The sequence below is a fragment of the Peromyscus maniculatus genome, chromosome 7 (genome assembly GCF_049852395.1).
Source record: "Peromyscus maniculatus bairdii isolate BWxNUB_F1_BW_parent chromosome 7, HU_Pman_BW_mat_3.1, whole genome shotgun sequence".
NCBI lineage: Eukaryota > Metazoa > Chordata > Mammalia > Rodentia > Cricetidae > Peromyscus > Peromyscus maniculatus.
The window spans coordinates 121,036,384-121,050,059 of record NC_134858.1 but is presented as its reverse complement, the minus strand read 5'-3'; the positions used below and the strand labels follow the sequence as shown (position 1 = coordinate 121,050,059).

Sequence of the window (13,676 nt, the reverse complement as noted above, 5' to 3'; positions counted from 1 at the left end):
AAACACATGCCCTACGGGGGACTTTTCACATTAAAACCATGCAAAGTTGCCAATTTAGAGAGAAGGGATTATTGCAGTGGTTCCTCACACTGGAAGGCTGCAGAACATTGGGTCCTAATGACTTTTTATCAATCTCCCATGGAAATTCCAGAGCTTAGAAATTGAAAAAAAAAAATGTTTCTGACAGTGGGATGCAATGGCTGGTAGGCAACAAGGCAAAGAATCAGGTTCTAGTCTTTTTTTGGAAGCTGACAGAGGGAAATGAGAAATTCCCCAGCCCTGGGTTGTTATGATTCCGCTTTTACATTTAAGAACGTAACATGGAGAGCACAGAAAGGAATTACTGGGGAAGACGTGGCAGTACAAGGGTCCTGTTCTTCCACACAGCAAAGGCGAGGTCAAGGTCTACCGTGCTCTGAGGTAGAGAATGAGGTCTAAGTGGCTCTGGAGTGACCTGTATGCAGTTGATTGCAAAAGTCACAGTCACCATTGTGTGTTGCTCAAAGAATGGTTATGTTGAATTAGAGGTCATTTTAAAATTGGCTGAGACTTTTATTTGAGGTTGACTTTCAGTGGCATAGTGGGAAAGAAATGGATCTTTGGAGATAGAATAAGGTCAACCCAGGCTGCCTGCCATTTCTCCAAGGTTACCAGGGAATCCCCTTTGGGAAGTCTGAAAATCAGGGTCATTTTCATCAGGACAGAATGTAGGGTCTTATCTCACCTGGAGCACACAGCGGACCAGTGGGCATGTTGGAAGCTCTTTCAACCTTGCAATTCTAGATTTCTTCCCAAACCTTAAGCTTTTTTGTTCTCTGAGGCAGAAACAGATATATGCCACTCCCACAGCAGAGTGGGGTAGGGGGATTGCCTTGTTGGGAACTGGGAACATTTCTGAAAGGAAACTGAGAACACTCATTTGGCAAACTGTTCTGATGTTTGTTTGTTTGTTTGTTTGTTTGTTTGTTTGTTTGTTTGTTTGAAAAGAACCTGGGCACCTAGTCTAACAGATGTGTCTTTCACTGACCAGTGCAATAACCACATGTGATTACGTAAACCAAAATCAATATTAAATAAATGAAAAATATGAGTCTCTGTTGTCCTGGCTCTCCATTGCTGTGAGATGATGAACTTATATTCGGGAAGGGTTTGTTTTGGCTCACAGTTTAAGACTGAAGGCCATCCTTGGTAGGACCAGGTACTTTGGGATCTGTGTTAGAGCAGTACATCACAGTAGGAATGTGTAATGGGAGAAGCTCCTCACCTCATGGCCATCAGAAAGTAAAAAGAGAGTGAAGGACAGATTCCCAACAGCCCCTTTAAGGGTGTGTCCCCAGGGACCTAATTTCCTTCTACTTGACCTCCTCTTTTAAAGGTTCCACCACCATGACCTAACTTCCTTCTATTTGATGTCTCCCCTTAAAAGTCCCACCACCAAGCCAGGTGTGGTAGTGCATGCCTTTAATCCCAGCACTTGGGAGGTAGAGACAGGAGGATCTCTGTGAGTTCAAGGCCAGCCTGGTCTACAGAGAGAGTTCCAGGCCAGCCAGGGCTACATAGAGAAGCCCTGTCTGGAAAAACAACAAACAAAAGTCCCACTGCCGATGACCTAACCTCCTTCTGCTTGACCTCAACCTTAAAGATTCCACCACCAAAGCCGGGCGGTGGTGGCGCACGCCTTTAATCCCAGCACTCGGGAGGCAGAGCCAGGTGGATCTCTGTGAGTTCGAGGCCAGCCTGGGCTACCAAGTGAGCTCCAGGAAAGGCGCAAAGCTACACAGAGAAACCCTGTCTCGAAAAACCAAAAAAAAAAAAAAAAAAAAAAAAAAAAAAAAGATTCCACCACCATAACCTAACTTCCTTCTGCTTGGCATCTCCCCTTAAAGGTCCCACCACCAACCAAGCTGGGCGTGGGCGCCTTTAATCCCAGCACTTGGGAAGCCCCTTACAGTTTCTATCACCTCCCAGTAGTGTTGTGGACTGGTGACTGAGCCTGTAGTACACTGACATGGGAGAAAGTTCAGATGCTGATTATGCCACTTGGTCACACTGGGCACATAGTAAGTGCTCAAGAGAGGCACGTGAATAATAGCTGCCTACTGAATAGTCATAACGAAAAACATGTCCATTTATGGCAGAAAGTTCTGTTGGATGGGGCTGGGATAGGCTGTTAAGCATTCCCCACATTGTCCCCATTTTTTTCCATTTTGTTGAGTCAAACATTTGTCTGAATCTCTACCTTTTCCTACAGAGGAAGGCATTTTCACAGTGACCCCGGACACAAAAAACAAGGTCTACCTAAGGACCCCCAACTGGGACCATGGCCTGCCTGCCCTCTCCTCAGTGTCATGGAACATCAGTGTGCCTAGCAACCAAGTGGCTTGTCTGACCTTCTTCAAAGAGCGTTCTGGGGTGGTCTGCCAGTCAGGGCGAGCATACATGATCATCCAGGAGCAGCAGACCCGGGCGGAGGAGATCTTCAGCCTAGAAGAGGAAGTGCTGCCTAAGCCAAGTTTCCATCATCACAGCTTCTGGGTTAACATCTCCAACTGCAGCCCCATGAATGGCAGGCAGCTAGATCTGCTCTTCTGGGTGACTCTCACCCCAAGGACTACGGGTAAGGACTTTTCAGAGTCTCCCAGAGATGGTGAAGGAAAGAAAATTGGCATTTGAGGGGCAGGGAGCAAGTTTGGAGGCAAGTAAAAAAACAGATTGAGTCCTGGCTACTAGTATATCAGTCAGCTATGGTATAGCATTTATTATTGTTGTTCACACATTGACTGAGCAAGTGTGTTCTGAGCTGGGCTTATCAGGCTCACTCATTGATCTGCAGGCAGTACAGGTTGGTTATGAGACTTTGCTGATCTTGGCTATATACTGTTATTCACAAAAGTCCTCACCAAAATCATCTGAGACAACTGAGCTTTCTTGATTATCTACTGCGTAGCTGGTCCTGTTGAGAAAGGCACAAGACACCAAAGGAAGCATAGAAGGAACATGCACACCACCCCTTCTGCCACATTCTTTTGACTCACCTGGATCCTTTTTGTCAGTTTGCTACGAGTCTTCTTTCTTGACTCCATGATATATAGAATTCACTTCACTCCTATGATTTTCACCTGTAGAGTGAAGGAAAAAGAAGAATCATAGGGATTCAATAATGAAGATTAAAACATGAGGACCTGAAAAGGAGGGAGAGGAAGGAGGGAAGGAGGGAGAAGGGGAGAGAGAGAGAGAGAGAGAGAGAGAGAGAGAGAGAGAGAGAGAGAGAGAGAGAGAGAACTCACCAGAAGCCACTACTGAGAACTCCAGGTCTGAGGTTACCACTTGGACTTTCTTCCTTTCCTACTTTCCTTTTCTGTCATTTTGTCTGTGTCCTCTGAATCTTACCCTTGTTTCTTGGTGAGCAAGCAAGGAATCCTAAATCCCTGTCTGGTGTGGAGTTCCTTTTCAGATCGGTGCTCTTTTTCCATTGTGCAGTATGGGAAAGGACAACTTGGATGAAATGACCTTGTCCTTCACTCCTGACATTTGAGTCCGTGCTCTCCCCTCTGCTCTTCCTTCTCTAAGACAGCCTGGTTACCGGGAACACACCTGGTGGAAGCCAGGAGTAGCCAATAGGTGGAAAGTAGGTGATCCCCTACAAACATATCTGTTTCATGTATATACATACAAACTACTCTGGCTTAGGCTAGTGGTTCTCAATCTGTGGGTTGCAACCCCCACAGGGATCACGTATTAGATATCCTGCATATCAGATATTTACATTATGATTCATGTAGTAGCAAAATTACAGTTCCAGGAAAGGCACAAAGCTACACAGAGAAACCCTGTCTTGAAACCCCCCACCCCAAAAAAAAGCAAAATTACAGATATAAAGTAGCAATGAAAATAATTTTATGGTTGGGAGTCACCCCAACATGAGGAATTGTAAAGGGTTGCAGCATTAAGAGGGTTGAGAGCCACTGGCTTAGACAGTAACTATTTTGTTTGCTCATAACAAACAGTTGAGTCAGAAATTCAGACAACACAGTGGTTCATACACATGCACCAAACAGCTCAAATGGAATAGTTCAACTGGAGACATGCATCTAGAGCTTTAGTTTTCCCTCTTGGCTCAGTTGAGTTTTATACCCTTGGAGACTCTGCATGAGTAACATGGGTGGCCTCCACATAGATGTTTTGTACACTGGCTGGTTTCCTCTCATAGAGAACATACTAGCTGACAGTTCCCTTAAAGATCAATCTCAGCACCTTTAATCCCAGAACTCAGGAGGCAGAGGCAAGCTGATCTATGTGAGTTTGAAGCCAGCCTGGTCTACAGAGTGAGTTTACAGAGAAACCCTGTCTCAAAGAGAGAAAAAAAAAAATGATTCTGGCCAAGCAGTAGTGGCGCATGACTTTAATCCCAGCACTCAGCAGGCAGAGGCAAGCAGATCTCTGTGAGTTTGAGGCCAGCACCATCTACAGTGGGGGTTCCAGGACAGCCAGGGCTACACAGAGAAACCATATCTCAAAACCACCCCCCCCCCCAAAAAAAAAAGATCAGGCTCAGAAAGGACCCAATCATCTTCAGTTTCTAGCCTCTCTGCTCAGAAGGGAAGAAGCTGGGAGCTGGAGACTTAGCAAGTTCTTCCTTATGCCAACCCTCTTATCTCCTCCTCTGTGTTTCTGTCTCTGCTCACAGATTTGGCTGTTATCATTGGTGCAGTAGGAGGTGGAGCCCTGTTGCTGTTTGCCCTGGGACTCATCATCTGCTTTGTGAAAAAGAAGTAAGTGAAATCTCTCTAGCTGGCTTTGGCTGATTTGATGCCTCCTTGGATCACACACACTGACTGGATGGATGGATGGATGGATGGATGGATGGATGGATGGATGGATGGATGAGTTGATGGATGGATGATGAATGGATGGATGGATGGATGCATGAATGGAAGATGGATGGATGGATGATTGATGGATGGATAGATGGTAGATGGATAATGGATGGATGGATAGATAATGATGGATGGATGATGGATGGATAGATGATGGATGATAGATGGATGGATGGATGGATGGATGGATGGATGGATGGATGGGTGGATGGATGGGTGGGTGGATGGATACAGGGTCTTATATATCCCTGGCCTTGAATTCCTGGTTCTCTTCTAGCTCCTTGAGCACTAAGATTATAGGCATGTGTCACCACACCCATCTTATTCATGTCAATGATATTGGGGTTTTTTGCTTCCCAGTTCCCCGAAAAGATCAATGTTAAATATTCTTACCAAGGGTGAATTATGGTTTCAGAGGGTGGGGAGGCATATCTGGGGGAATAAAACACACACACACACACACACACACACACACACACACACACACACTGTGACGTCCTGGTCATAGTACTAAGTCCCCTGTGTCTGCTCATTAAGCTGATGGTAGCAGGAATGATCTTAGCGGGACCCACTACCCTCTGCTACCTGGAGAAAAAACAAACCTCTTGCCCTAGTTTGTTCTCCTGTAGTTTCTTAAGCTATCTGTTTTGTGCTTATCTGGGGGCTGAAGACCAGTGCCAAAAGGTAGCCCTAGAGTTAAGAGGAAACAACTGCCGTTGCAGCTTCCGTTGCTTGAAAGGTGAATGACTTTTTAAATAAGTCCAATTTGACATCAGACTTCATCAATTCTCTTACGTCTGATGAAGATCAGAGATCTCCATTTACTTTATCATGATTTGAACCTTCTAGAAAAAAAAACTTTTTTTTTTCATTTTTTAAATTTATTTATTAAATTTAATTTTACATATCAGCCACGAATTCCCTTGTTCTCCTCCCTCCCACCCCCCACCCCCACCTTCCCCCCCATTCCCATCTCCTCCAGGGCAAAGACTCCCCCAAGGATTGAGTTCAACCTGGTAGATTCAGTCCAGGCAGGTCCAGTCCCCTCCTCCCAGGCTGAGCCAAGTGTCCCTGTATAAGCCCCAGGGAAAAAAAAAACTTTTGTGAGTGAGTGTGAGTGTGCAGGTATGTGTGGTACACACGCATGTTCTGGAGGCCAGAGGAGAATATCAGGTGTCATTCCTCAAAATCAATTTTACAAAAATTTTTTATAATTTTTATTACATTTTATTATGTGTGTGTGTGTGTGTGTGTGTGTGTGTGTGTGTGTGTGTGTGTGCATGTATGTGCATGCTCATGGGCACATGACACAACCCATGTTTGGTGGCCAGAGGACAGTGTGTGAGAATTGGTTCTCTCTTTCCACCATGTGAGTCCTGGGATTCAAACTCATCACTCACCAGGCTTGCTCAGCACGGAGCCTGCCTGTCTCCTCCTCCCCACCCCTGGGATTACGGATGCATGCCACCAAACCCAGCTTTTTACATGGTTGCTGGAGGTCTGACATAGGTCTTCATGCTTGCACCACAGACACTTTACCAACTATTCCCTCGGTCCCCAAACTTTTCTTTCAAGTTCACTATGGCTCTGAGCAAATTCCTGATGTGCAGTGGGACTGACTGTCTTAGAAATGTCCAACTGTTAAGGAATGATGAGCTCCTTCCTGGTCCATGAAGCCTTTTCCTGTGAAGTACACATTACTACATAGGAAAGGAGGATGCTTTCTTGTCTGGGGTACACAGCATGTCCTGCTCAGTTGGGACACATTTGTTTAACACTGACTCCCCGGATGCCTTATGGAAGGAGGGATGTAGCCATAAGTTTTCTCAGGTCCTGCCTGCCCCACAGTCCCATGTTCCTCCAGTCCCACCCAGCCCAAGGTCCCTCAGTTGCTTATAAAATAATCATTCAGAGGCTTAATATTAATTGTTAACTGTATGGCCTATGGCGGGCCTCTTGCTCACTAGCTCTTATAGTTTAACTCAACCCATAACTTTTTTTTTTTTTTTTTTTTTTTTTGAGACAGGGTTTCTCTGTGTAGCTTTGCGCCTTTCCTGGAACTCTCTTTGTAGACCAGGCTGGCCTTGAACTCACAGAGATCCACCTGGCTCTGCCTCCCAAGTGATCCCATAACTATTAATCTATATTGCCACGTGTTCTGTGGCTTTCCCTGCATCCCATTACATGTTGTTTCTAGGATGGCAGTCTGGCGTCTCCCTCACTCCACCTTTCTCTTTTCTGTCTCTGTCTTTGGATTTCCCACCTGCCACTAAGCTGCCTTGCCACAGGCCAAAGCAGCTCATTTATTAACCAATCAGAGCAACACATAAGCACAGCATGCAGAAAGACATCCCACAGCAGAGGGATTTGGCTAAGAGCAAGAGTCCAGCCATCATGCTTCCTTCTCCAAACTGTTCCAGATTGACCTGATGCTTGCCAGCACAGGAAGTCTTCCTATGGTCTTCAACTGCATGAGGCTGCTGTCTGATGCGCTTGTGTGAAGCCCCTAAATTGTATGTGTAGTGGAGGCAGGAGGGCAGGGTCTGCAAGGACAAGGGGAGTGAGTGGCACTGAACTTGTTCCTGCTGTAGGTGTTTTCATAGGGTTTCCTTGGCACTAGGACCCAGGTAATGTTCTGGGGGAAAAAAAAACAGGGACAGTCTTTTCTACTATCCAAGGGTAGAGGGAAAAGCCAGGCACTGTGAGAACATGAGGGAGGGACATCTGTTGAAGGCCTCATGCAAGAGCCTGGGGAGCCGCAGGTCAACACCAGATGGCCTTTTACCTCACAGAAGTGCAGTCTAGGATTAGTGAGCTGCCAGCCTTTGCATTCTGCAGCCCATTTTGCTAATTGGACTGACGCCTCCTGGAGTCAGCTATTGTCTAAATCCCTGCTGCTTTGTTCACTGAAGGCAAAGCTGTGTGCCCAGGGCAGACATGCCAACAACTGTCCACATCTGAAGACCAGAGAGCACCACAGACCCCGAGTTAATGGTTCACCGAATCCTGGATTTTGTCTGCACTTTAGCTTTTTCCCTGGTGGTTGCTGTTGATAGGACAGGGACAGAGCCACTCAGCTAATGATGAGCTGTTCCGACCTCAACTCTAGCAGAAAATTAGCTAGTTTGTGCCCTTCTCTCCTCCCGAGTCTCGGATATTAACTGGAATTAGCTAATTAGCTTTGCTCTGTGCAACAGAAGCAGCAGCATCAGTACAGGGAGGGTAGTACTGTATGTTCTAGAAGGTTGGCCTGGGCGTGCTGAGCTAAAGTGGTTTAGAAAGGCTTGTGCATCCCTATTACTGGGAAGAAGAAGAAGGGGAGGAATTACAAGTTATCTCCATTGTTGGTTCCCCTGAAGTCTATCAGAGTCAAAACAAACTCACTTAAACCACCTCTTCCATTTATGATCCTTCAATTTCCACCTTGGAAACCTGAGACAAAGGCTGCTTCTGAGTAGTCCCTGGGACAGTTCCAGTTTCAAATGCTAGTAGGCTTCAAGGACTCAGGTGAGATAAGGTTAGAACCCCAAGGAGTCCTATGTGTCACTCATCTGACACAGTTTTCTCATTCTGTTGTTGTCACTCTCTGCAAACAGGAAGAAGGTCAACAAGGGCCCTGCTGTGGGTATCTACAATGGCAATGTCAATACCCAAGTGCCCCAGACTCAAAAGTTCCAGAAAAGACGAAAGGACAATGACTCTCATGTGTATGCAGTCATCGACGATACCATGGTATATGGGCACTTGCTGCAGGACTCCGGTGGATCCTTCATCCAGCCGGAGGTGGACACCTACCGGCCCTTCCAGGGCCCCACGGGGGACTGCCCCCCCTCCCCACCCCCTATATTCTCCAGGACCCCGACTGCAAAGTTCACTGCAGATGAGCCAGTTCCTAGTAGTTCTCCTGAATCTGAGAGTGAACCCTACACTTTTTCACACCCCAACAAGGGGGAGGTAGGCATCAGGGAGACAGACATCCCCTTACTCAACACCCAGGGACCAGTGGAGACGGAAGAATAATTTGGCCCCATTTCAAAGACTTTGCTGAGATGCCTGACACCAGGCACTGAGACACGAAAAACTGTCCTAAATAGAAGTCAGATGGGAGAGCAATCAAATAGAAGGAACAGTAGGTTTTGCAAAGTGCCACCAAATCCTGATTTCCTGGTGGACTCCTTCCAGTGAGGAGCAAATCGTGGCTTCTGATGGGGATGTCATCCTAACAGCTTGGGTCTTCCTGAACTCAGGTTGTGTTGGGGCTGGCCATGGTGTCAGAAGAGAGACATTGTCCACCCGGACAGTACCACAATGAGCCCTGGATTCTCAATAATAAGCAGAGACTTAACGGATTCCCAGGAGCTCTGCTTGAGGTCTCTGCTCTCACTGGAGTCCTCTGGATGAAAATGACAATATGCTTTTTTATTAGTAGTAGTAATAGTAGTAGTAGTATTTATTTGGTAGTCCTTTATGTTTTAAAAAGTTGAATGTGGAGCTGGTTGTATAGCTCAGTTGGTAGCGTACTGGCCTAACATGCACAAAGCTCTGGGTTCCATTCTCAGCACAGCCTAAAACCAGACATGATGGTGCATACCTGTAATCCTAGCACTAGGGAGGTAGAGGCAGGAGGACCAGAATTTCAAGGTCATCATAAAGTGTGTAGTAAGTTGGCGGCCCTTCTGGTCTATATAAGACCCTCTTTTAAAAACATAAATGGCCGGCGAAATAAATGATAAATGGCACTTACCACTCAAAAAGGTCAGGAGCCACGGCCACGCTACCTGGTAGCAGAGAGCTTTTATTAGGAAAGGGGCAGGGGGAGAAGAACCAGGCCTGGGAAAGAGCACGTGTGGAGGGCAGAGAGAAAGATGGTGAGGGGGGAGCAGAACAGAGAGAGGATGGGGTCTGCGTGTAGCCTTCAAGGGTTCCCGATGAACATGCACAGGTGGGCCTACAGAGCTACACCACACATGCACTGACCAGCGCGATGCAAGACACAAGCCCCCCTGCCCAACTCCTGAGCCGAGGTCATTGCAGCTGGATCATAGCAGAATCCCAACCGCCGGGCAGCGGTGGCACATGCCTTTAATCCCAGCACTTGGGAGGCAGGGCCAGGCGGATCTCTGTGAGTTCAAGGGCAGCCTGGTCTACAGAGAGCGAGATCCAGGACAGGCACCAAAACTACACAGAGAAACTCTTGTCTTGAAAAAAAAGCAAAAAAACAAAAACCCCATAAATTGAGCTCCTTTGATCTAGTGTAGTGGTTTGATCTCTTGCTAACTTGTTTAGACAGCTGTGTTTTAGTTTCTGCAGACCACTAGATAAATGTGCGCCTATGGGGATGATTGATGATCTACCCAGCCAGAAGAGAGCATGTGTGTATCTCTTACTCGGTAAGAGACTTCCCAGTTCTCCTTTGCTGCATACAGCTGTCCCCCTGCAGAATTTACCACAGATCCTCTCATTCCTTACTCTTAGAAATAAGAGAAATTTCCTCTGCGGTGTGTGTCTCTCCCAGCTGCAGCAGTACTTTGACATTTAAACAAATTTTGAGAATTATTTTATCCTTTAAAAATATATAAATAAGCCAGGTAGTGGTGGCTCATGCCTTTAATCCCAGCACTCAGGAGGCAGACGCAGGTGGATCTCTGTGAGTTCCAGGACAGCCTGGTCTACACAGAGAAATCCTGTCTATATATATAATTTCCCTGTTGCCAGTGCTTTGATGCTGTGTGCTTGTGGCTGTAAATTGACATTGAATTGTATGAAAAGCAAAGAGTGGAGCTCCCATGATTTACAGAGGGAGGAGGTAGTGGAAAATCCCTCCTGCCGTGATCTAGAGAGAAAGCTGTGGTAGTATAGTTCAAGATCTCTGGTAAACCTTCTTCAAGAAATGAATGTGCTCCATAATGTTCAGGGAGTTGACCTTAGAAAGCATCTCGTCATCTTGCCCACGTAGCATCTGAGACAGCTCTACCAGCATCTCCTGGAAGGTTTGAACTCCAAGACCTCTTGAGTTCTCTCCAGAAAGGAGGGTGCTGCTCCTGCACTTTCCTTTCTGAAAGCTTTCCGCTAACTCCTACCCAGCTACTCAAGATGCTGACCACCCTCCATGAAGGGCCAGGAGCAGCTGTGGTTCCTTCCCTCACTTGGAATCACTACGCTGGGTGGGGGCCCTGTGTGCTTCCTTCCTCTCCACTGACTTTCAAATGCCCCTTGGGGAGACAATCAATCTCATATGTTGGTTCTTACTGTGTGTCAGCCCAGTGTCTTTCTACCTTGGCTCTGCTGATGCCCAAGAAGCCTTTGCACCCATTGGCTGGGCTGTGGCTGCATATGAAAGAAAAGGGTCGGCTCTTCATGGGGACAAGCCAACATCCATCAGCCGTAACCTCAGTCTCTGTGGATCTGCAATGCATACATGAAAATAATTTATTTAATGTAGAGACATTTTAAATAACATCTTATTCATTTCCTATACTTTTTTAAATAAAGATATACAAAGTAAACGCATATCCAGTTACTGATGCTGTTGCTGTTTGTGCCGTTTCCATGGAGCTCCCTGTTCACAGCTGTTTTGACAAACTCCACATGGGCTAAGTGGTTTCCCTTTCCATTGTTACCAAGGATTCACTGCACAGGAGATCAGGCTTTCTGCTGCAGCCTCCTCCCTCTCATCTGACGCCATGCCCTGTGGGAAGCAAATATGTTGTTTGAAATAATCAGTCCTAGCCAGGTGTGGTAGTACACACATGTAATCCCACACCAGGAGACTGAGGGAGAATTGTGAGTTAAGGCTAGCCTGGGCTGCACAGCATGAAAAAAAAAAAAAAAGCCTTATATTCTGCCATCCATTTGGAGGTCTGTGGCAGTGAATGAGTCAGGCCAGAAATGTAGTTTTTTGTTTTTTGAGACAGGGTTTCTCCGTGTAGTTTTGGTGCCTGTCCTGGATCTCTCTCTGTAGACCAGGCTGGCCTCGAACTCACAGAGATCCACCTGGCTCTGCCTCCCGAGTGCTGGGATTAAAGGTGTATGTCACCACCGCCTGGCTGCAGTTTATTTTTTATTTTATTTATTTATTTATTTTTTGGTTTTTCGAGACAGGGTTTCTCTGTGTAGCTTTGCGCCTTTCCTGGGACTCACTTGGTAGCCCAGGCTGGCCTCGAACTCACAGAGATCCACCTGGCTCTGCCTCCCGAGTTTAAAGGCGTGCGCCACCACCGCCCGGCCTGCAGTTTATTTTTTAAGGCAAGGTCTTTCATGGAACTCCTGATTTGGCTAAACTAGTTGGGCAGTGAGTCTCGGGGATGCTCTGGTCTCCCCAGTGCTGGGATTATAGCCACATGTCTAGCTTTTTCTTTTCTTTTTTTCAGATTTTTATGTTATGTGTATGAGTGTTTTGTCTAAATGTATGTCTGTGCACCATGTGCATGTCTGGTGTCCATGGAGGTTAGAAGAGGGTGTCAGCTCCCCTGTAACTGAAGTTACAGGTGGTTGTCAGCTGTTACGGGTGCTGGAGAACAAACCGGGGTTCTCTTCAAGAACAGCAGCACTTTAACCTGCTGAGCCGTCTCTCCAGCCCCAAGAGTTAGCACTTACCTAGAAGAGATTTTTAAGCTGGGCATGGTGGCACATGTCTATAATTCAAGCACTGGGAAGGTGGAGACAGGTGGATCCCTGTCGCTCACTGGCAAGCCAGCCTAGCCTACTTGACAAGTTCCAGGCCAGTGAAGGACCCTGTCTCAAAAGGTAGGGGGCACCTGAGGAAAGCCACCTGAACTGTCTTCTGGCCTCCACACATATGTACATGAGCATATGCACTTACACACATATACATACCCCAGAAGCTGAGCAGATGCCAGTGCCATGGCCTGGGGCTCCCCAGCCTTCAGAACCACAAGCCAAATAAACCCTTCTTTACAAAATAACCATTCTCAGGCATTCTGTTAAAGCAACAAGATAGACTAAGCCAAGTATGTTTAGTTATCCCAAACCAGCCTTGTATTTAGATTACAGGACCTCAGTATTGAAGAGAGGCAACTGAGAAGTCCCAGCAGTGTATCCTACAATGTGGTGTGTGTGTGTGTGTGTGTGTGTGTGTGTGTGTGTGTGTGTGTACTGAATGCAAGCTCCCATGAAACGGAGCCTACAGGCTAGTCTCGCGATGGTTGGGAACAGTAGAGGTGTGTGAGGAGAAACAGCCTTGATTGAAACATGGAGCAGGACAGTCCTTGAGGTGGAAGAGGGCAAAGGGGATTTGCCCAGAAACATCAGAAGACCCTGCTGGTATGGAGCCTACAAATCATTTCAGGCAGGGCTATGGATGCAGGCAGCCATGCAGTTGGTGTTTCAGGAAAAGAATGGGTTTGAGAATGACTTGGTCCCTGCTCTCAACCAGACCAACTGTATGATTGTATGATAAGTTTGATACTTTTAGTTTGCAAAGTACATTTAAAAACATTCACTTTACCTTACATTCAGCCCTGAGCACATAAAAATTCAATATACACTGAATTGAATAAGTTCTTAGAACCACCTGCCAACTCAGGGAAGTAAAAACATCTAGATTTATCCTATCCCTCTCTCACCTTCCCATCTCTTTCTTTCCATACAGTATTAGGAATTCTGAAGAATGTTGTCCAAAATTGTTGTCAGACCCAAGTCCATCTGCTTACCACTTGAAAGTCAATACCCCTGAGACAAATGTTAATGGTCAAGAAATCCAGTATATTCCAGAGTCAGTACTGTAAGAACTCGGGGGTGAGCCAGGCGGTGGTGGCACATGCCTTTAATCCCAGCACT

The 13,676-nt window shown here is 46.4% G+C and overlaps 1 protein-coding gene across 3 annotated transcripts in view; it reads left to right on the top strand.

The window, feature by feature from the left end:
- The window catches only part of Cdcp1 (CUB domain containing protein 1), a 45,554-nt gene extending 34,167 nt beyond the window's left edge, over window positions 1–11,387 (top strand). For 2 of the 3 annotated variants that reach the window (XM_076577443.1, XM_042281932.2), the window contains exons 7-9: window positions 2,252–2,617; window positions 4,688–4,772; window positions 8,474–11,387. In XM_076577443.1, coding sequence (XP_076433558.1) covers window positions 2,252–2,617; window positions 4,688–4,772; window positions 8,474–8,897 — 875 coding nt within the window. In that variant the 3' untranslated portion in view covers window positions 8,898–11,387. The remainder of the gene's footprint in view (window positions 1–2,251; window positions 2,618–4,687; window positions 4,773–8,473) is intronic. The other variant, XM_076577444.1, reaches the window with a different exon arrangement.
- The last annotated feature ends 2,289 nt before the right edge of the window (window positions 11,388–13,676 follow it).